The 24,038-nt window shown below is 40.5% G+C and overlaps 1 protein-coding gene across 2 annotated transcripts; it reads left to right on the forward strand.

The window, feature by feature from the left end:
- Positions 1-245: 245 nt before the first annotated feature.
- ATP6V1G3 (ATPase H+ transporting V1 subunit G3) lies at positions 246-23,766 on the forward strand. 2 transcript variants are annotated; one of them, XM_061630565.1, is made up of 4 exons: positions 246-341; positions 12,423-12,455; positions 19,319-19,419; positions 23,032-23,766. In XM_061630565.1, exons 1-4 carry the CDS (start codon positions 260-262, stop codon positions 23,203-23,205), a joined length of 390 nt encoding a protein of 129 aa, XP_061486549.1. In that variant the 5' UTR covers positions 246-259; the 3' UTR covers positions 23,206-23,766. The 2 variants fall into 2 exon arrangements, with proteins under 2 accessions (XP_061486549.1, XP_061486550.1); XM_061630566.1 differs by lacking the exon at positions 12,423-12,455.
- Positions 23,767-24,038: the final 272 nt, after the last annotated feature.

Consider the following 24,038-nt stretch of genomic DNA (forward strand, 5'->3'; position numbering starts at 1 on the left):
GTTATCAGATTTTCAAAATATTTCGATTGTCCCATATAAACCAGAGCAAAAGAGAACTAGTCTGTGCACCTCCCTTACATCCACATTTTGTTTTGCCTCCCAGAGCATATCTAGCTTCAGCAGGCGGAGACAGGACAAAGTGGAAGTTCATAATGTTGACACAACAAGACAAGCAAGGATGAAACCTATGAGCAGCAATATAAAGCCTGCTTCCTCCTTCCCAGTCACCACTAAGGCTTTCTGAAATCAAGAAAACAGAATGACTAGCCAGTCTCAGGGAATCCAGCAGCTTTTGCAGGCCGAAAAACGTGCCAAGGACAAGCTTGAAGAAGCCAAAAAAAGTAAGTTGTACAGCCTCAGCAGACTACCTTTCTTTGATGAATGCTAATTGGAAAAGCATAGGAGTTCTTCTTTTTAATTGCATTTTTAGTTGTAAATAAATCATTTACACAAAGAGGCATGAACAGATAAAGATAACATAAATATATCTTCTTAACATGAATTATTTCAGTTGAGCAACTCAGTTAGCAGAATCATTATTATAAATGAATTTGTTTTCTCGTGATGTTATTCCCTCAAATTACTTTCAACATCTCTTTTACGTTAGTTTAATCATTTTTCTGATTCCATTACTAAATAAACTCATACCAACAATCCACTGAATCTTTTTTGTTAAATATCCTTCTTGTAATTTCTTATACTAGATTATCATATACATTAGACTTCTGTATGATTAATTAGGTTATAATAATAATAATAATTATTAGTAGTAGTATTAGTAGTAGTATTATTTCTTCTCAGTCCTGAAATGATAGTAGCTATTGTTTGTCCCAATTTTTGGCCACTAATAATGGAGCTGTAGCTAATACGTTTCCTACAATTTTTTCATATTGAGTCAATATTAACCCTTCCATTCTGCCTAATAACAACACTGTGATTGCATTGATCACATGAATCCAGCATTGCTTTACTTCCTTACATTCCCACCAAATGTGGTCAAAATCTGCTCAACATCTTGTCTCTATCTCCAAATTGTAGATAACTGGTACAATTGTTGTCTGTTAACATACAATTGTCATATGTTATATGGCATACAAATCCATAAATATAAAAACTTTATTATTATTATTATTATTAGTCAGCAACATCTATTGAATAAGCATAGGGATTGTAGTGCTATTTCATATTTATACAACATTTCAACTTCTGCTTCCATTTCTCTCTTCATCTCTTTTTCCTTCCTGTCTTGGGTCCTGTCTGCAGCTGTGCATTTGTGTAGCCACCAGCGGTTATTCATATATGCTTTTGCTAATGTAATTGGCTTCAGTTCCATGAAATGAGATGTTGCTTCCAGAGTTTTATGGGTTGTATGGTTTTTTTTTTAATCCTCTTCAGAGCAACAGGCTTGCCATCTTCCATTCGCTTCTGTTAGCTGCCAGTTTAGTTGACTGTAATCTAGGAATGAGGAAAACTCTACATGGGGCTGCCTCTGAAGACTGTTTGGAAACTTAAGTTAGTGCAACGTGCTGCAGCCAGAATGTTAACTGGGGCTGGTCACAGGGACCATACGACTCCCCTGTTACAAAAGCTCCACTGGTTGCCACTCTGTTTCCGGACACAATTCAAAGTGCTGGTGATGACCTATAAAGCCCTATATGGCTTAGGTCCAGGCTATCTGTCAGACCGTATCTCCCTATATGAGCCTACCCGGGCCCTGAGATCCTCAGGAGAGGCCCTTCTCTCAATACCTATGTCCTCACAAGCACGACTAGTGGGGACGCAAGATAGGGCCTTTTTGGTGGCTGCCCCGAGGCTTTGGAACTCCCTTCCTAGGGAAGCAAGAATGGCCCCCTCCTTGCAGTCCTTCCGTCGGCAAGCAAAGACTTTTTTTATTTCAACAAGCCTTTGGAACTGAAAGCTGTTAAGGACAGGTCTTGAAGGGTGCTGCATTGCTGTTGCCTCACTGTACTATTTTAAACTGAGTTTGAATTATTTTAACTGTATGTATGAATGGTTTTAATACTGTAAATTGTTTAATTTGATTTTAATTTAGACTTTTGTATGTTTTTAATTATATGTGTGCTTTTATCTGGAAGCCGCCGTGAGTTCCAGTTTTGGAAAAAGGGCGGGGTAAAAATAATGATAATAAATAAATAAATAAAATAAAAACTGTGGCCTTCCTGTTGTTGTTGGATTCCATGTCTCCTCAGCTCCAGCCAGCATGGCCAATGGTCTGGTATGATGGGAACTGTTGTATAACAACATCGGGGGGTCAGATTCTCCATCTCTGCAGTAGTTGGTGTGGTTGACTCAGTTGGATTAGGTCACCTGAATGAGTGAGACAGCATGAGGTTTATACGGTCCCAGCAATTTATGATGCATTGTGGCCTGCAGAGTTTGGACAATCCATTGCTGTTTCCTCTTTATGGACTGGGCTGTTCATTAGTAATCTGCTAACCGGTGACACCCATTTCCATAAATACTTCAGAAAACATCAGATCCAAGGCAATCTGTACCATTCAGCAGCAGTCCACCCTGTTTAGTGTTTAGCCATCAGCAGGATTCAGTTGTGAAGCAAAACAGCAAGCTTGCCCTTTCCGAACACAGGAGGGCCTGACATGTTAAGCTGAAAACACAACCTTCATTTTCATGGAAATAGGCTGTTGTGTAACTCCAACCCTGATCATTTTCGTATGGTTCACTGATCCATGCTTATTTGTTCTGAGGCAGGAGGCAAGAAAAGGTATTTCTAAATCCTCATTTGAAAGCTGAAACTGGGGTACGGGGTGGCAACAGATACACGTAAAAATTGGTAGCTTATAATCTTGGGACTGTATTCAACTAAGTCCTACTCAGAGTAGACTCATTGAAATTAAAGAACCTAACTTAGTCATGTCTATTAACTTCAATGGATCTACTCTGAGTAAGACTAGCATTGATCTTCACCCTTTGTCTTCAGCTAACTGGTCAAGATGCCCAAGTAGATCCTTCCCTGATCTAAGTTGGGTTGCACCAGTAGCACTATGATTGCTTTCTTTTGACAACTAGTTGTCACTTTTAAGAGGGAGACAAAGTAAGAGTATGAATGAAGGAGACAAACAGAGAGACGGGATGATAACAAGCAGTATCATAAGAACCTGCTGGACCAGAACAATGGCCCATCTAATCCAGCATCCTGTTCTCACAGTGGCCAACCAGATGCCCAAGGGAAGCCCACAAGCAGGACTTGAGAGCAAGAGCATGGTCCCCCCCCTGCTGTTTCTAGCAACTGGCATTCAGAAGCATACTGACCATGGAGGCAGAGCATAGCCACTATGGCATAGCCTGAGACTGATCCTGTATCTTTAGGAGAAGAGAAAGTCATCCAAGTGCAGGTTTTCTTGCAACACTGTAATGGGGAAAACCACAAGGTGGAATTCTCCCTTCCCCCTGCACAACTTTTAAAGATACAAAAGACCTCTTCGTTGCCATGCCCAGCCTCCAAGAGGTCTGTATCTTTAAAAGTTGTGCAGGGAAAAGGGAGAATTCCACCTTGTGGTTTTTCCCATTACAGTGATGCAAGAACACCTGCACTTGGATGACTTTCTCTTCTCCTAAATATACAGGATCAGTCTCAGGCCCTGAACCTGGCAACCCTAATTGAAAGCCATATCTACCATGAGTTTGTCTAATTCTCTTTTAAATCCATCCAAGTTAGTGGCCGTGACTGCCTCTGTGGGAGCAAATATTTAGTTGTGTAGGTCTGGAGGCTGAGATAAACTAAAAGGAGAGTTCTCTACACTCCAAAGCTCCCTTCATGCAGTTTACTGGGCAGGCCTAGCCCTAGAATTTGGCAGGATGAGTCAGCCACCTCTGGCAAGAGATGCTGGGAGGTGGGGAGCAGCAGCAAGGTGCTGGAGGACAGAGCTGTGTGTGCTACATGGCCTGCCCCCACCATGCCCCTAAGCTACTGCCCCCAGGTACAGTAGAAGTTGCAGTTACATCTCCAGTGTTTAAGTAAGATCCACTTGCTAGTCTGGCTGGCTTCTCTACATGGAATGCGGGAGGAGGCATCTTATCCTTCATCTCAGATACCCTTGTGCTGGCCCTGTTCTTAGTGGAGAACAGAGCCATGCTGCTGGCTACATCCCCTTATGCCCATGTGTTAGGTGGGGGGAAATCAAGATCTCTCTGTGTATAGATTTTCTGCATACACAGAATGCATGGATTTTTTGCGGGGGGGGGGGAGAATGAGACCTTGTGTGCAGGGCCATTATTATTATTCACTAATAGACAAAAAACCTCACGGTTTAGGAACGTACCTGTGCCTCAGAACATATGGTGAGTGGTGGCAATACCTGCCATCTCCAAAGATGGAGAATTACATTTTTGTATGTTTGTTGGTGTACTTCTTACTTTGCTTCATTCCTGTGTTACTTTTGTTTCTACAGAGAATCTAATCTAGAAAATTTTATTTCTTTCATCCTAGAAACCTGTGTCAAATTTCTTTTTATTAATTTCAAAGCCTTTTTATTGATCAGCGTCATATGATGGTGAAGACAGCCTTTTGTGTTTCAAATTGGAGGTTATTTTGGGTGCATTAACAGTTGAATCTGAAACTGCACTTTGATGTAGAATCAGGCTGATTACAATATGTTGCTACTTAAGAAATGACTCTAGCTGTTGGAAAAAACAAACTTGGCATGCCCAAGATGCATGTTTTCAGCCTGCTATGCTTACACTATTCCACGTAAGGAAAGGTAGGCATGGTCAATTAAAAACATAGAGCACACACAGAAATTTGCTAGGCTATATTTCACCTCCCATTGTTTTATCTTGTGCAAACTGAGAAATTCCGGATGTCCACTGGAGACTATTGTGCAGAATAGTGAGTGCTATTGTTCCACAATTGTTTTTGGAATTTTTTAGTGTATATTTTGCAAAGTGTTGCTGTGCTTCACATATTCACAGAATCAGAAGCAAAAGAAAATGATTTACTATAGGAAACTTCACTAAAATTACATAGTAAATCAAACATATTTAAAGTGGCTATCTGAACTATATTAACTGTGTGTTAATATTGTTACTTCCTGCCTGCTAAAACAAGATCAGCACAGCACATGTCTTGTTTCTATTATCTGGGCTGATTGCAGATGTTGCCACCACTCACCATATGCTCAGAGGCAAATGTTACCAAATTCTTCCAAGCTACACAGGAAGTGGATTGGACTGTGAAAGACCAACCCAAAATGTGTTTGCATTTTGACAAATTTGTTGTGCAAACAATACAGTAGGGCCCCACTTTATGGCGCAATTAGACTAAAGCCCCACTCATACAGCGCTTGTTCCACTTTTCCGGCGGTTTTTGGGCATTGCACACCATTCTATTCAATGAGTTCTGCTCTTCAGCGGTTTTCACTTTTCAGTGGGGGTCTGGAACGTAACCCGCCATATGAGTGAGGCCCTACTGTATCTCACAGAGGAGGTCAGGTCTCCTGCTCCCCTGGTGCATTCACTATAGCTACCCAATTTCCCTGCTTTTAAAAGTTTGATGGAAATATCTGTTGGCTATAGATACGTTCTTAAACCACAAGGATTTTTTCCTATTAGTGAATTTATCTGCCTTTTAAGAAGAGAAGGGATCCTGTGCAAGTTTGCTGAGAATGGATTGATCATTTGCATGCTTACTGAGTTCAGTGTGATTTATTCCCCTGCAAACATGGTTAGGATAGGTGAAACTGACCACAGGGAATGAGGAGGAGGAGGGAGGGAAGGGCAGAGGGGAGGAGGGGGAGGGGAACAGGAAGGAGGGGGAGGGGAGGAATAAGGCAGGTTTAATCATTTGCATGTTTATTGAGTTCAGTGGGATTTACTCCCATGCAATCATGCTTAGGATAGGCAAACCTGACTGTCCAACCACTCTGGCCGCTGGAGTTCTGTCAGGGGAATCGGAGTTTCCTCACAGCACCCTTCAAAAACTACACTTCCCAGGATTCTTTGGGGGAAACCATGACTGTCTCAAGTGAAATAAAGTTCTGGCATGGGTGTGGCCTCCTGAGTAGGCAAGCCCAGAAGCTGTGAGTCTGGCTTTTAGAACACTGACGGTTCTTACTTAGTATGCCCAACGTTATCATTGAGTTCAAGGTAATATTTCTTAAATTAATTAAAAATGAGCCAGGCATTTTTTTTTAACTTTTAACCTGCAAAAGATGAAGGTCAGAGTATGGGGCAGGTCAGTAATAGGATTATAGGTACTTTGTGATCATGGCTGATTTTTAATGAATTTCAACAGATTATGAGATCTCTGAGAGAAAAAAGTCCAAACGGGGTCTGGGTTTTTTCCCCTTTCTTTTTACACTTTGAACTTTCAATTCTCTCTGACTGTTTTGTGTATCACCATGAAAATTTTGTGGGTTGTTAAGGAAGAGTTTCTGAGTTCAGGACTGTAAGTTTTGTGAGGTTTGTTTTGAAATGAGCTTATAGGAAGCATCAGAATGGGATGGGGGAGTATTTTCAATTTAACATTGCTGAATATGAAAAATCCATGCTGGCTATAGTATACAGCCACTCTTGTGGCTGTATAATCTAGTTCCCCAAATTCCTTTTAGGAATTTATTATAAATGGCTGAAAGTAAAAGGCTATGTTCTCCCCTCCAAGAAAAAACCACCCCACCCTCATGTTCACCCTACTGAGCATGTAGCAGCTCAGTCATATTCAATAAACATTCTCTGGGAAAATATGCACTTCAGGCTCTTTGCAGGGGAAAGAAAAAAGCTTTTAAACTAGTTTGTGCCCATCTGTACATAATCCAAGGGATCACTGTAACATATAGAGTCTGGCAAGTGCAATTAAATAATATGGGGTGGGCGGAGGAATGTGCATCGGAGAAGATGAAATGATATTAAATAAATCCACAAGGTTCCTCAACAGATTGTTTCTTCTGTGGAGAGGCTTTGTATAATCACACTTGATCTCTCTTGAATAGGGCAGTAAATAAAGTCAGCAAGACAAGTGGCTCATAAATCAATACAAGGCTTCAGTGTGTTCCGTGTTTCTCTGCTCCTTAAATCTACTGATCAAGAAGCGGGTCCTGACTTGGGATTGAGCTGGCCACTTAGCCGAAAATTTACCAATGGATCAGTCAGTTCTATCCAGAGTTGTCTTGAGTCATAGATCTGCTGAAAAGACTAGTTTTTCCAAGCTTCATTTTCACTGCTGTACCATGCCTGTGTGTCACATCTGATACAGCTTCTAATGTGCAGTGTAACCACATTCAGTCCAATTTGGTGTGGCAAGTTAGAGAAAAAGCAGGGGTTAGGGGAATGAGCAGTTGCCTCAAGTCTGAAATATAAGCATTCATCCAATGTGGCTTTGTTAGGATCTGAGTCTGATCTTTCTTATGCAGTTTCACCCCACTGATTTTAACCAAGAAACTCCAGAGTTACACCAGTGGAACAGGTACAGATATCAGGGCCCATCGTGTCTCATAAGATGCTTATGGATGAGGAACAGCAACTGAGCATTGTGTGCGAGATGATTTCAATGAGCTGGGTTCAGTAACTGGACTGTTTCCTCTGGGGACATAAAGGATTTTTTTTTACAATAATTTTTATTCAAATTTTCATAAAACATACAAAACAAAATCATAAAACATTCAAAGACAAAAAACAAAACAAAACAAAATCGATTAAACAAAAAAATAAAATGTTGACTTCCCATTTGTCGCAGATCAAATCAGTTGTAGGTCTACAATATATAACAATCCTGTCTCTTAAATTATATTATAAAATCACTTTCCTCCAGTAGTTATCTTAATTAATCATCAAATCTCATAAACATTACTTTATTCTTTCCACAAAAAGTCAAAGAGAGGTTTCAATTCTTTAAGAAATATATCTATCAATTTTTCTCCAAATAAACATGTCGATTAATCCATCTCGTTAATAATAATAATAATCTTATTGTCATAACCATAGTCCAAATAAACGTATCGATTAATCCATCTCATCAAAATCTGTTAGGTCCAATAATTTCAATAGCCATTATTCCATTATCCCTATTAATTCCATCTTCCATCTTCAATAGTCCTGTTAAGTCCAGTAATTTCAGTGTCCAATCTTCCATTATCAGTATTCCATAATAATCTTGCTGTCATAACCATAGTCATATAATAAGAGTCTGATGGGAATTTCCTCTATCCCAAATATTTTCTTGCCATCAATTCTGAATAAGTTGCTGAAATATAGTTGTAAAGTCATATCTGTGTTCTTCTTTTTTACAAAATGCACTGGCTCATCTCTTGAGAGTTTTTCCATTGTCACATGGCTGCAGTTAATTCCATATATTTTCTCTATATCAAGCTCCATCACGTCATTCCAGTCCAGAAGATTATCCAAGCCATTGATAACTTTATCTCTAATATCTTCATTAATTTCTTCAGAGATAACGTTAAATTCCAAACAGTAGATTTTATTTCTAATATCCATAAACTCCAGATCTTTTTCCAATTCCACATTTGTTCCAATCTCCAGGGCTTGTATCTTCCCTTTATTTTTTCTTTTCTCATCTCTGATCTCATTCTCCTCTCTCACAGGATCCCCTATTTCTTTAAGCTCCTGCGTCATTTTGCTCAGTTCAATTTTCAGCTCCTTACTGCCCTGTCGCAGGGTTTGTTTCGTTATCTCAATCTCATCCATTATTTTCTGAAACATAATTACTTCCAGATTCTCAGCCACTTTCTTGATTGCCATTTTTAAAACCACGAAAACAAAACAAAACAAAAATAAAGAAGAACCACTTCTTATTTCAGCAACAATTAGGTTAATATTCCAGGCTTGATGACATCACAGTATAAACAGAGCAGCCTGCCTTATCTCTCTATGTTCAAGAATGCAAAACAAATTTAGTTCCCAGCATCAAAACAGTTAGTGGCGTCGTGAAGAAGCAGATTCGTCAAAATAAAATAGACCAAAAAGAGAATAGTCCCAGACAATATAATGTTCCTCGGAATAGAAATCCCTCTTCTGTTTATATCTTTAGAATGCACTTCCAGGACAGCTTTTTGCAATAGAAACAGAGATAAGCTCTTAATTTCGTGAATAACAGAGAAGAGTTATAGCTCACCCAGAAGTTATTTAAAGCTGATTCATTTGACAAATCTCTTTTTGCTGCAACAATTTAAACCAAGTAAAAAAAAGAATAGAAAGAAGGGTGCTTGCCTGTTAGTCCGTTTTCTCTTTGAAGAAAAGATAAACATATCGCATTAATCAGATAGAGCTTGTTTGGAAGTCCGTCCGGCATTGCTGGCTGGACCTTTTCTCATAAATTAATGAAATCCAGTCCTCCCAACAAAAACAGGCTTTTGAGGTTGATCTCTACGTTTCTCCCTGCCCGGGAGAAATTTCATCAGTCCAAAAAAAAATGTTCTGACTGATTTATATCTGAATAAGCTTCTTTTGAGGTGGGAGCCCGTCTCAAAAGCAGGCACAAACGAAGTCACCCTTCCCGGAAGTCCGGGGACATAAAGGATTTACAGGATTAGAAACAGGATGCTTTAGTGGGATTTGAAGGAGGAGCAGCTGCATTACAGCACTAACATTTTTGATTATCAGAAGGCTAAAAGGATTGAGATTGGTTGGCACGCATACCCAAGATGAAGTTACACAAGAGATATGGGCACACACAGACACACACACACATACAGTGGAGGCTGATTCATTTGGGCAAATGGGGCACTGCCCCACTAACCTCAGTCTGCTCACAGACAGCCCCCACCTGCCTACCTTCATACTGTACTTACCACCAGTGTAGAGGTGGCACTGCCTGACCTTTTCCTCCTTTGTCTTAGCGTTGCCCTTGTAGAACTCAGCAGTGAGGAAGATGGGGACAAAACCAGAATTAGTTGGCTCTGTCTCTATCTCGGCCTACTCCCTGCCTTCTGTTCTACCAGCCCCATGAGCACTAGCCATCACTGTGCGTGTGTGTGTGTATTACAAAATTACAAAAAAAACCACGACCTTGCATGTATAAGTACAACCAATAAATTACACAGCCACAAGAGTGGCTGTATACTATAGTCAACATGGATTTTTCACATTCCGCAATGTTAAATTGAAAATACCCCCCATGCCATTCTGATGCTTCCCATAAAACCCACTTTGCCAGACAGTCAACTCAATCTCTCTCTTTTAATCAGAACTATTTTATTAAACCAGAAAACACAAAAGTATGCAGAAACTTCAAAGACAGTGTACAGTCTCTGGGGATAGTGATCTGAGGATGGTGATGATGATGGAGAAGGTTGATAGCAGGTAATTATATTGTCGGATTGTTGAAGAGGTAGAATTCAATGGAGGAGAGGCGGCTTCTGGAAGAGGCAATGCTGGCAGAGAAATAACTTCTGAGAGACAGCGATAGGTAAAAAAGGAGTGTTGTCCTCTGGGGCTACTAGGCCTGCTGCTGGCTTCACTGATGACTGGAACAAACTGAGTCAGGTTTTGGAGGGAAAACTAACTAACCAATTAAAGAGAGGGGTGATGTCACCTGACAGGAATTTACTGTAAGGCTAAGGGAGCATAGAGACAGACCGCTAGAGTTCCATAACTCTAACCTAATAAATGCCTTGTTTAGTACAACAGAAGGAGTCTCTCAATATACAATTCTAAAACCTGCGGAGGCAACACAACCATTAATCACCAACTCTGAGCCATTAGCATTCTTTTCTCAAGTCCCATATTCTGGTCGCATGTTGCCTTGAAAACCTGCAGTAACAGTCTCACTCCTAGAAATCAGACGGCAACCCTATGACAATATTAATTATCTATTTTGCCATTGTAGCTTCTAGCAGCCTTGTTGTGGTGGGATTCACTTTGTACCCTCTCGGTATTTCAAGTAGCCAGGAGTGCTGCAGAGAATCAAAGGCTTTCTGGTAATCAATATATGCTACCGAGAGATTGTGTTTTCTCACTTACATATTCTGCAAGATCACAGCATCCATAGTCAGTTGATCTGTGCAACCAAAAAGTAGAAGAGTATGCCTGTCAGTGGGGAATGTGGGCCTGTGCTGTTCTTCTTGAGCCTTCTTTTTGTTCCCATGTAATATTCGCTGCTTATAAACATAAATCACACACCAAATCAACATGAAGAGGGGGAGAGGATGCTGCCCAAGACCCCTCCAACATCCTAAGATGAAAGCACAGCCTGCTATTTATACACCGCATGCACACAGACTTTCTCCACGTGATCTAGAACTGATCTTTGCTACAGTAGTTGCATTGGTTGCCCATATGCTAATGGACCAGGTAGATGGCTCTTGTGTTCATACACAAAGCCCTGAACAACTTGGGTCCAGGACTGCCTGAGCTCTTGTATCCCAGCTCAATCACTGAGATCATCCAGAGGAGTGCTGTTAGTTGTCCCACATGCTACAGACGCCCAGCTGCGGAAGTCAGGCATATAGTGTTGCCGGTCCTATGCTGTGGAACACTCTTCCGCCAAACATTCAGAAGGCATCCTTGCTTTTGACTTTCAGGTGTCTCTTGAAGACTTTTTTTTATGCCAGCAGGACTAGACAGCTGTTTCAAAATCTTCTGGGTTAGCCAGGCCTTTTTGTACTGTTTTTAATGGGAATTCTACAAACATATTTATTTATTCATAAAATTATTTATATACCACCATCTCAGGGCAGTGTGCAACAATATGTGAACATTAAAACATGAAAAACATGGATAATCACTGAAGAGAGGATTATGGACTTTGTATAAAGATAACAGGGTGACAGATATACAGGGATGTTGAGACTTATGGAACATATATGTGTGATACAATGGCATAGGTCTACTCTGGACATAATGCTAAATTATAGACATAATGCTAAATTAAACTATGGTTTAGCATTGCATGAATGAGCCTCAGGCTCATCAGCTCCCCTCTCCTCCTCCAGTGCAGCCACAAAGAGATCAGAAGCTTATACTTCTGTTTTCAATTAACTGCAGTTTATTATTACATCTAAACTCTATGGTTTATTGAAAGAAGCCAACTTCAAACTGTGGTTTCTGAAATTGGCTTTCCCACCATAAGCCATTATTAAGATTAACCATTAAGTGTACGGTTCAGATGTAACAATAAACTGCAGTTAATCAAAAATGGAAGTAAAATCACCCAATCAACTTGCAGCCATGCCAAAGAGGAAAGAGGAGCTAACTCACACAAGTAACACTAACTGCAGTTTAGCATTCCATTCAAATAAGGGCATTAGAGAACTTGGTGGACCTTTTGGACCCCGAATAATGTGATTGTGTGCTACAAATTTTACTGTGCAGTTCCAAAGTGTTGCCATCAACAGTTTGGTGTATCCCTTTCAGAAGCTTTTGAATTTTTTGAATTTTTGATATCTGTACTGACTAGCTCTGTGTTATCTTCTGTTTTCTTCTGATACTTTTAGCAGCTGTGATAGGAAGCCATGCAGTACTTTCAGGTGAGTCATTTAGACCAGATCTCCCTACAGAAGGTTTTGCTTTCTGTTTCTTCCTTTTGCAGTTTCTGAAATGCTATTTTTATCTTTTTCTCCACATTTCCATGTAATTGTTTTTGACTGGCATTATTTTTGCTGTAGATACACAATCAGTGTACATGGCATACTAAGAGAAGACAGATCTCTCCCGCTTCTGATTTTACATCCACGTCTCCTACTTTACAGAGGATGGTTTTCTATTTGAAGGGCTATTTGATCCAAGCCCAGTTTAAACATAAAGAACCATAAAAAGAGAGCAGGAGGAACCTTAAAGTTACCCATCAACAGTTTGCACCTGGACAACAGACTGGTCAGGCACTCAGGTCACCTGGTCACAGTTTCCCCCCACTAAGGAGAGATCTATTTCATGGTCAAATCCACACCCTATGGAAGTCAATGGCAAAGCTCTCATAGATTTTAGCATAATTAGACAACTGTCCACTGCAACATTTTCATGCTCAAACTCCATTGGAATCATGGCAATTGGCACAAGGGTCAGTTGTGCCCTCAGGAAATCATTTCGGTTCTTATCATACTACTTATAATAGTGGCTAAAAACAATAACATGACTGATAAGGCAGGTATTACTTAACAATGCAGAACTTGGTGCCTGAGTTTGCTTGTTTTTGTCTTCCATCCACATCCTTCCCCCCCCTTTCATGATGTCTTTTTAGATTGAAAGCCTGAGGACAGGGACTGCATTATTGTTATTCATTTGTAACCCACTCAGAGCTCTTTCTGACTGAAGAGTAGGTTAAGTGCTTTGAATGAATTAACGAATTATATTTCTATTTAAATTATAATCATGATGTCTACATTTGCCTGTAATTACATTCATGAGCATATGCAAATTGTATGTCCTCTCCTTTTTGGTGATGTGCTAGTGGCCACCCTATCCCTTAAGGAGCTTCCAACCTAAATTCTCATAGAACAGGAGACAGATGAAAGGCACAGGAAACAAGGGATGACCGTGAGTACAGTTACATGTACGTAGGCTTCATTTCAATTGTACTATCTCAGCAGTCCTTTCAATAGCCCTGTAAGATAATGGGTCTAGGTGGCTGAGGCGAGATTTGAACTGGGGACTTCTTATGTCACACACTTTAGCTACAACCACATCCAGTTCTGACCTGCTCCTTTAAGCTGTTGCAACACAAGGACATGCACGCACCACCACATCTACTTTCACATCCTGTGTGAAGCAAGCTATGCCATTTGAGGCTGCTAGCTTGCTTGCCTCTCAAAGCAAGTGGGAACCACCTTGCTACAGATACTACCTGCCATTAGTCTGTAGTGCACCGCCATTATGGACTGTGGATGCATGCCAGGAGTAGACAGAATTCAGGGATGGAAGGAATCTGTCAATTTCAGTTCTCCCAGTTTCTCATTTTTCTAACCTTAAATTCAGTCTACATATTTCTGCAGTAATTTGCGAATTTTCTTTTAAAACAATCCTCATGAAAGTTCTTCAGCATTTTAGTGTGAATTTCTCCTAATAAATACATTTGTGTGTGCAGTTTTCACTAATGAATTTTTGCAAGTAATATCTCTTAATATAATGCACTTTTAATGTTATTTTCACCAATATATTCATTTTGTGCACACTTTCCCCTAATGTATGCATTTTTGTAAACATTGCTTGGTTGGAGAACTGTATCACAAAATTCGGATAAGTACAAATTTTGAAGGATGGCTGTTTTTGTTCTCATATTGTTTCAGAAAGTGCAAATTTGATAAATTTGGGTTTCAATGAGAACAGAATCAAAGTTCTCTCCCATTCCTACTTCAATCAGTCTGTGGGTGATTGTTTTATTTTCCATATTTGTTGACAATTTTTGTCAAAATTTGGACAGATTCAGTCTCAGTAGCTTGTAGCAACTCTATTGGTATGCCATCTATTTGTTTCTCCCAAGTATTTTAAAAGCAGCTTCCACCTCACATTCTAAAATTTCTCGTTCTTCATCATACGGTTCCTCCATGAATGAATCTGTCATCCTTGCATCTCTTTTATAGAGTTCTTCAGTATATTGCTTCCATCTTCCTTTTATTTCATCTTGGTCAGTCAGTGTGCTCCCCTGTTGATCAGTCAACATCCCTACTCTTGGTTTACATTTCCCCTTAATTTCTCTAATCTTTTGGAATAGGGCTCTTCTTCTACCTTTTTATTATCCTCTTCTATTTCTATACAATAACTTTTTAACAGTTTTCTTTGTCCCTACATACTAGTCTCTGTATTATTTAATTTAGGGTTCTAACCATGTTTCTATCTCCTTTTGCTTTTGCTTTCTTTCTCTCTTTAACCATTTTAAGAGTTTCTTCAGTCATTCATTGAGGTCTTTCTCTCTTTTTAGCTAGAGGTATTGTCATTTTGCATTCTTCCCTGATAAAGTCTCTGGCTTCACTCCATAGTTCTTCTGATTCTCTGTCAACTAAATTTAAAGCCTCAAATCTGTTCCTTATTTGATCTTTATATTCTTCTGGGATGTTATTTAAATTGTTTTTTGCATTATGATTGTGTTGTTGTTCTTTAGCTTTAATCTGATTTTCAATATTACCAGTTCATGATCTGTACCACAGTCTGCTCCTGGTCTTGTTTTTGCAGAAAGTATGGAACGTCTCCATCTTCTGCTGCTAATTATATAATCAATTTGATTCCTATATTGACCATTTGGTGATGTCTACATGTACAGTCGTCTTTTCAGTTGCTCAAAAAATGTTTTTGGAAGAAACAAATTATTGGCTTCACAGAATTCAGTCAGTCTTTCTCCTACTTCATTTCTGTCTCCTAAGCCCAATTTTCCCACAATTCCTAGTTCTTCTCTGTTCCCTGCTTCTGCGTTCCAGTTACCCATAATTATCAGAACATCTTGGTTTGGTGTGTGATCAATTTCTTCCTGTACTTCTGCGTAAAATCTCTCCAGTTCCTCTTCTTCTGTGTTTGCCATTGGTGCATAGACTTGGATGATGGTTATGTTAATAGGTTTCCCGTTTAATCTCATTGGTATCACTTGCTTAGACCTTGCATTATGGTTCCTAATTGCTTTTGCTGCATCACTTCTCACTATTAAAACAACCCCGTTTCTTCTTAATTTATGATTTCCTGCATAAAATATTTTGTAGCTGCCTGATTGAAAATGCCCCATTCCTGTCCATTTTAATTCACTCACACCAAGTATTGTAATGTGGATATGTTCCATTTCTTGTTGACAATTTCTAACTTTCCCTGATTCATGCTTCTCACATTCCATGTTACTATTGTGTATGTCGTACAACTCCAGACTCTCCTTTTGCATCTGTGTGCATCAGCCTCTGGGCTTCCATTTGGCTTTGACCCAGCTGCGTCATTAGTCACAGCACTACTCGTATGTCGTTCTTCCCCAGTAGCTCGCTGAGTGCCATCTCACCTGGGGGTCTCATCTTCCAGCACTATCTCGTGTTGCATTTTCTAGTTTATGCTGCCATTAATGTGAACAGGAATGAACGAGGCTGCCAAGAACCGTCAATTGCTTTTAGGCCACAAAAGTAAACTCCTTGTTAGAGAACAATACAGCTTACTCTTCTGGCTGCTGTCCCCTGCCCTGTCCATGCCTCTGCTTTTTGTATATGGCTAGGTTTCCCCCCTCCCTTTCAGTACAAAAATATTCTTAAACTCTCCACACCCTCCTTGTGTCAGGCTTCTGTATGGCACAGGCAGAGCCTGGAAAAGTTACTTTTTTGAACTACGACTCCCATCAGCCCCAGCCACTGGATTGGGCTGATGGGAGTTGTAGTTCAACAAGTAACTTTTCCAAGTTCAGGCATACCAATGGTTACCTCTCAAGAGTGGGGCAGGGGTTCCTTTGCATCAGTGTTAGAAGCTCTGAGGCCTATGCTTTCAGAAGCACCACACAGGTTCAAACAAAGTCACAGGATTTATGTTTAAGATTTCAAGCCTGGATAGAGTTACACATTCAGGGAAATAAATAAATGCAATTCACTCGGAAATGTGGAAACTTAGCTGCTTCAAGACATTTTGCCACTTGCAGCAAAGATGGTGCCCACACAAACACACACAGCACCACGTACAGAAGCCAACTGGGCTGACAGCTGAATCTTTACTTCAGCACTGGTAATGGAATAGCATCCTCCGCTACACTTGAGGCAGCAGGCCTGGTTAGGGGACAGTCCACATGACAACAGAGGGAAATGGCTGGGGAACTCTGGAGGAACAACATGGAAATGCTGCTGGTGGTGCCTCTTCCCCCAGCATCTGCTGCCTGAGGCAGTTGCCTCACTTTGCCTGATGGTAGGGCCAGTCCTGTACTCATCTGGGTTTTTGTAAGATTTACAATGCAATCCAAGCCTTCTCAGGAGTCAGTCCCACTGAGTTTAGTGAAGCTTGCTCTGAGGTAAATAAGTACAGGATTGCATCCTTAAGAGTCAGGGCTTTGCTTGTAATGTTCCCTAAAGTTTACCTAGCTTGAGTTGCTTTCCTATCGTTTGTGTTATCATTCGTGCTGCCCGTTCTCAATTTTACCTTCACGTTCATGTTGACATCATATTTGTGCTAGAAATCTGCTTTGATGTTCCCACCCAACTTTGCATTTAGCAAATGTTGAGAAAAGGGAAGGAGGTGTGTGGGGGGGGAACCTAATGAAATGTAAATGTTGCGACTCAGCGAGTAGCTGAACTGTATCTTCGTAGTGCCTTGGAAATCTGCCAGCATTAAATAGAATCCAGTTGGTGTGGATTGAAGGGCTTCTGGCAGCAAATCAATATGGCAAATCTTGCAGAATAATGTCTTTTCTCATCAACGACAACTAAAATCTGTTCTCTGGCTGTAGCTGTAGGAAATTGGGGGAGAGAAGAAGAGTTTGATTTAAAGCTGAAAGCAGGATAGGGAGTCATCAATAGTTGCACCAAGGAATGCATAGTGACAATGCCCAGTGCCTTTCAGTTAGGGAGCCTGGAAACATTTGGTTGTTGATGTGAAAGCTAGTAAATAAGATGGTCCTGATCATGGGAGTCAGCTCATAATCAAAACACCCAGTAAAATCAATAGGAGTTTCCTTCCTGTAGCCAGCACATGGGGAACAGAGGAAGAGGATCGACTCTGTGGCAATGCAAGCAGTTGTGCTTTCTCTCGGAGGTTTATGCATGTTGTTAAAAATGTAGACTCACTGTAAATATTTTCTTTTAAAAACCACCTTAAAATCCTCCCTTTAAATAAAAGCAAATGCTTATGCATTGGCTTGATATAACAAATACTTAACTATTCTGGTCCCAGGCGATGGTCTGAAGGCGCATGAGGCCAGCACCCTGCTGAAGCTAAGCAGGGTCAGATGAGAGATGGATGAGAGACCGCCTGGGAACCATATGTAATCTGCCTTGGATTTCTATCAGGAAAAGAAAGGTGGGGTACAAATTAATTAAATAAATAAATAAATAAGCAATAATAATAAATATTCTGAAGATAAACTATTTGCATAGTTCGATACATTTAAACAGGGTGGGGAATCTGTGGCCCTCTCGGAGTTGTTGGACTACAACTCCCACCATCTCTGAACATTAACCATACTAGCTGGGGCTGATGGGAGTTCAAGTCCAACAACTTCTGGAGGGCCACAGGTCCTCCATCCCTGATTTAAAGGTTGGTGCACAACAGAAACACACATGCACCCTGATGGTGGGATCTCAGCCTTATCTATGATTTCATGCATGGGACATCATGTGTGCTTGGTGCATATCCATAAGAATCTCTATGTGGATATACTCACTTGTGAGATTCATCCATCAACTTATTGAGGCCAATGGATCAAGAGTATAGGTTGTATAGGGTGTATGAGCACAGCATTTTGCTGAGATTCCCAATCAAGCACAGATTCAGTCTGCAAAACAGGCATGGCTAACCTGTGGCCCTCCAGATGTTGCTGAACTACAGCTCCCATCAGCCCTGATCATTGGTCATGCTGGCTGGGCTGATGAGAATTGTAGTCCAACACTATCTGGACAGCCACAGGTTAGTTACCCTTTCTGTTACACAACAGAAACAGTGGTTAATGGCAACCACTATTGAGTACTTAAACACGAATACATTTCAGAACAGGGCTAATACATTTTTAGCTAATGATTCTACCCATAACCATAATATTCTGCCAGCTTTTGGCCACGGCCAGACCTTACCTAATTGGCCAGAGATTCTGCTCTGGCTCTAACTCATGACTCATCGTATTCTGCCTTCATCATGTCCCCTCATAAACTAGGTCCTGCCCTATATCCATCCCTGCTTCACCCAGCAGTGTTTCTGAAATCAAAAGTTGGCAAGCTTGGGTTACATGCACATGTTCCCCAGGCACACAAGGCATTCTGCACAAGTTGGTGACAAGGCAGAGCAGCTCAAGTCTCCTTCCCATATCATGCAGATTCTAAACACCAGGAGACTGTGTAATAGCCCTAATAAACCAACTGGGGAAATCTCATTTCTTATCTCGACTGCTTTTTTTTACAACAAAGATAATTTGTTGGGGAGATGTGTTGCCTGCTGAACTCTGACTATTGAATTCAGACTCCACAGGGCTGTTAATAACTTAACAGATTTATTCACAGGGTTATATACAGTTTCCTGGCAGAGTTTCTCCTAGTCCAAGGGAAGGCTAGCACTCAGTTGTACTTACGGGAGCAAGGGGCAGTGAATTCACTGTGTCTGTCTGAATACAACAAGGGATGGTGTTCTCTGTGCCCTTCCTTAGTCACAGGCTTGAGATCCATGCATGAAAGAAACACCATGTAGAAATAATACCAACTTCTATCATAACACCAACAAAAATGTCTCTTCTTCTTTTTTCCAGGAAAGGGAAAGAGGCTAAAGCAAGCCAAGGAAGAAGCCACAGCAGAGATAGACCATTACAGGCTACAAAGGGAAAAGGATTTCAGACATAAGCAGTCTAATGTAAGTAAGAGTACCAAGGGGAAGTTAGATAAATTAAGGGCTGGTTCTCACACTGACTTGGCTGAAGATTGTCTCTCTGTGGAGTGGGAATGAAGTGAACATGTGTGTTTCCCCACTGTGTGTAAATGGTTACCTGTAGTCCACTTGCTCAGAACATGGGTCTGTATGCATAGGCCAGACTTTCTGAAAGGCTCAACTCACATTCCTGCAATTAGGGTTAGCAACCGTACTCTTTTAAGAGTACATGTACTCTTTTTGAGATGGTGCAACAGCATACTCTTACTTTTCACTGATCGAAGCCAAATGTACTCTTTTTGAAATGACAAAATGATGGTAACCCTACCTGCAATTTAACATCCTTTCCATCTGTTTGCAGAGTGTACACACACACAGCGCAAAAGATAGTTTCATGCATGGGCCCACACTCTTGTAGGCTTAATTTACATGATCTGACCTTCCCCTTTAGAATGGTTCTATGTACCAGAAGTGTGCACAGGCCCCAGGATTTGCCTTGTATTTTAAAATTCTGATCTATTGCTGAGTCGCTCTGTGCACTCTCTATTTTGATCTGAAATTCGGCTCCTGAGCCACTCTGTAAAAAATAAAGCTCTATATTTCCCCACTATAGATTCCCATTACTATAGTGGGGATTCTTAAAATGGCTATAGCTTTCCCTCCTTTTGGCCATAGTGGATGGAATTTACAGATATGGGGGCCGCTCCAGAGTGGATTAAGCCTGTCAAGTTGCAGACAAATAGGTCCATAGGCCTTTTATGGGACAAGTTAAAGGGATTCACTTTTGTCTCTTTCACAGTTTTTAAAAACATTATAGCTGCACACCAGCCTTTGTTTCTTGTGGTTTTCCGTGTCCTCCAGTAACTTTTACAGGCCTCCTGATAGGCATTCATGGGTCTCCAGTAGGCATTACAATGTGAGGTTGTCTAAGACTGCAATCCAATACACACTTACTTGGGAGTAAGTCCCATTGAACCCAATGGAGCTTACTTCTGAGTAGACATGGATTGCCACCTAAAACACTATCTGCACAGTTGCTGTTTTTGTTAAAGCAGAGCAAGCTACAATTTTTTTAAAAAACTTAAACGAAGCTTTTAACTTTTTTTATTAATCCTCCATTGCTGTGCTTTAACAAAAAACAATCCAGGGTTCTTCAATGTTCCTCAGGCAGTATTTTTGAAAGTTACTTCTTGCAAAGTCCATTGATCAAAAGACACATAGAGATATTATACAGGAAATGAAAGAGCTGTATCAGCAGCACAGAAAAGTACAGAAACAGAGTAACAGAGTGCTCTTTGACATTGTGAGGGATCCAATTCAATTCAGGGGGGTAATGATATTTCACTTTGACTCAGAGTAGAGAGAAAAACCCCAAATCACACTGATTCATCTCATTATTACACAGAACTGGTGCACACCTCATATATATACAGAGCGATGTAGAAACAATGGCAATGAGCCTATGTGTTAGGCATGAATGCCAAAAGTACAAGTTCATTTATCTGGAAAGAGTGTGTGATGTTAACTATTTGACTTGTGTTGCTAACATTGGTGTTGTTAATACAGAGCAGAAAATGAACACATTTTCTGAAATTCAACTGGCTCCAATTCAATTCTTGTTGCTTGCCACACGGTTGTCTTAAAGAACTGTCCACTCTAGATGCAGATACACAACCCTGTGCACTTCCAAAGATCAATTCAGACAGATCCAGGGAGCCCAGAAGAGCTCTTGACATGGATTTTGCAATATTTTTGTTTTGTTGCAATTTTATCTTGGAAATATCCAAGAACAGTTTTTTCTACTGTTATCTGTTCTCTCCTGCCATCACGGCAGAAATGGAAATGATGTTTATGGATATACACAGCAAAATAAGCACTACTGATAGGTACAGTTGAACTTAGTATGCAAAATGGCAGGGGTGGACAGAAGGTAAATTGGAATCCATGTGGAGCAGAGATGCTATGCTAGCTTCCCGGCTGGTCTGGCTAAGTGTTACATGTGAACTGAGCCAATGGCTCTGCTTGGACAGAAGAATAAACTACAGTTTTGCACTATGGGAAAAACCCTTCAGCTTGCATGCTTTCCTCCTCCAATGTGGCCCAAGGAAGAGATCTGAAACATTTGCTTCCTTTTTCAACTAACTATGGTTTGTCATCATATCCAAGCTGGGACAAACTGTGGTTAGTTTTAACTATGGTTTGTCCAAACAAGCTAACTTCAAACCATACTTTACAATCTGGCTGGTTCAGATAAAACTAAACTGGTTGTGGTTAGCTGAAAATGGAAGCAAACACTTCAGACTTCTTCTATGCAGCCTCATCAGGGAAGGAAAGGGGAATGGGGATCAGGCCTGTGCACGTAACACTAATCTATATTACACTCAAGAGAGCATGGTGGTAGATTAGTGGTTAATTCCTGGGAATCAGGAGTTTGATCCTAAGTCAAGAGTCACGTTGATGGTCACTTCTGGATCTTGAAAACCTTCTCTGTAAAAGCAGATGATGAAAGAGCAGTGAAAATAAAAAGAGGGCTACATGCATACTTAGCAGCAATCAATTGATATTCTCTAGTATTTTATTTTGATTTCTTCTCTAATGGAAATAGTATTTAAATTTGAGAGGAGTTTTGCCTAAAGGAAGCAGAAAATGGGAAGAAAGTAGTCACAGCTTTGGAATGCATGCATCTGTTTATAACATCACCTTCCTATAAAACGTTCCACTCATGTAGAAATAAGATTTAATTAAATGGTGGGTCTAGGTTCTTTTTTTTTCCCCCTGCCACAATCTGTCAAGTATTTAGTCAAATTAAAATAAATAATCCTGAGATCCCATCCTTATACTGGTTGCTGCCAAAGTGAATTAATGTGACTGAATTTGTGGGCTCCTGCCTCAAGTTCTCACAGTCCCAGATATGCTCCAGCAAGGGAGGTCAGAGGGGCACCACAACTCTGCTGTGGTTCAGACCACATGTGATTATTCCTCAGAAGTACCTCTGGTCCTACACACTGATTGACATGCAGTGGAGAAGCCGAGCATCAGAGTAAGGCAGGGAGACCCAGGCTCAAATCCCCCCCCTTAGCCATGAAACTTTCCCTGAAGCAGTTAGCCTAGCCTTCCACACAGTGTTAAGGATTAAATGGGTGGGGGAAGAACCATGTACAGTACCTTGAGCTCCTTGGGGGGATGGCATGATAAAAACGTAATATATAAATGTTGTTAGAAACAATTAAATGGGCTTATTATCAGGTGTGCATACCAAAGGCACAAATCCCCTGATTTATATAAAAAGGTTTATAAAAAAAATGCTTATTCGTATCACTGTTATTGTAAGATATGAAAAAAACCAGCTACCAATGCTCTCGATAACATTGGTTTTGGTTTGTTTTTTGCAACTTGAGCTTCAATAAATGAAAGAATGGGCCGTTAAACTCTCCTGAGAATCTCGTTCCACTCACACAACACGTTGTAATCTGAAATAGTGTCCCTGTTCAACAACCCTTAGAGTGGGGAAGGTTTTCAAGGGCATCAAAGCTTAGGGTAAACATGCTTCTAAGTGTCTGTTTTGATCACAGGATATGTTTTGTTTTGCCTTCGCAGATAATGGGCTCTCAAGGGAACCTATCAACAAAAATAGATGAAGAAACTGTAGCAAAGATCCAGGACCACAATAGTAACTATCATAAGAACATGGAGCGTGTGATGGGACGTCTCTTGGATGAGGTGTATGGCATCAGCCCTGAACTCCACCCAAATTATGCGTACACAATTTAAATCCTTTCATGAAAATGTTTCAGAAGGAGTAATGCCTGCCCTCGTAGTAGGCACAATGAGGAAGCCTGATTCAGGTGGCAGATTTTGGGGCACCATTACAGGGCAGCATGTTGTCCATTATTACATTTTAAACACCATCAAGAATTGGGCAGGAGCCACTTGGATTTTCTACCTCTGACACCAAAATTGTCTTGAGCTGCCTTTGAGCAAAACACATCATTGTCCTGAATTTGTTGTTTTCTGTTTTCAATTGGGTATGTGATGCAAACAGAAAGCCAAAAGACTTCTGATGTGACCGGTTCCTACAAGGGTTCACGCAACCCTTTGGCAAAATGGATCCTCCCCCATCTCCACCTCCACTGCTTTTTTTTTTTTTGTAACAAAGAATGTGTCACTTAAATATGGGCAATGGCAGAATAAAGAATTATTTGACACCAGCAGCTTTTTAGTGGGTGTCTTTTACTTCTTTACTTATGTTCCCTACTACTTAAAAAGTGTTCGCTTTGCATGACTTGGCCTGTTGCAGGAAATCTGTTTGTCACAATATGTGGAGTGTTTAAAATAACCAACTATGTAATAAATATTATAGATACATAATTAGTTTTAAAATTAAACCATTTGGCTCTAAGTGTGGTTGTGGTAGTTTTACAGACCAGAGATAATTATGTGGAATGATGTAGGAATAAGAAACTCTTGTTTGTGGTTTAATGGTTAGTCAGAATAATTCCCCTTGCCCCTTCACCATCCTAAAACAGGGGAAGGGCTGTAGCTCACTGGTAGAGTATCTGCCTTCCATGCAGAAGGTCTCAGGTTCAATTCCCAGCATCTCTAGC

This window comes from Rhineura floridana, chromosome 6 (assembly GCF_030035675.1).
Source record: "Rhineura floridana isolate rRhiFlo1 chromosome 6, rRhiFlo1.hap2, whole genome shotgun sequence".
In the NCBI taxonomy this organism is placed as follows: Eukaryota; Metazoa; Chordata; class Lepidosauria; order Squamata; family Rhineuridae; genus Rhineura; species Rhineura floridana.

Coding starts and splice junctions, on each gene's coding strand:
- ATP6V1G3 (XM_061630565.1), top strand. CDS start 260: ATGACTAGCCAGTCTCAGGGAATCCAGCAGCTTTTGCAGGCCGAAAAA. Junction 12,456..19,318: donor AAGCCATGCAGTACTTTCAG/GTGAGTCATTTA, acceptor TCTTTTTTCCAG/GAAAGGGAAAGAGGCTAAAG. Junction 19,420..23,031: donor TCAGACATAAGCAGTCTAAT/GTAAGTAAGAGT, acceptor TTGCCTTCGCAG/ATAATGGGCTCTCAAGGGAA.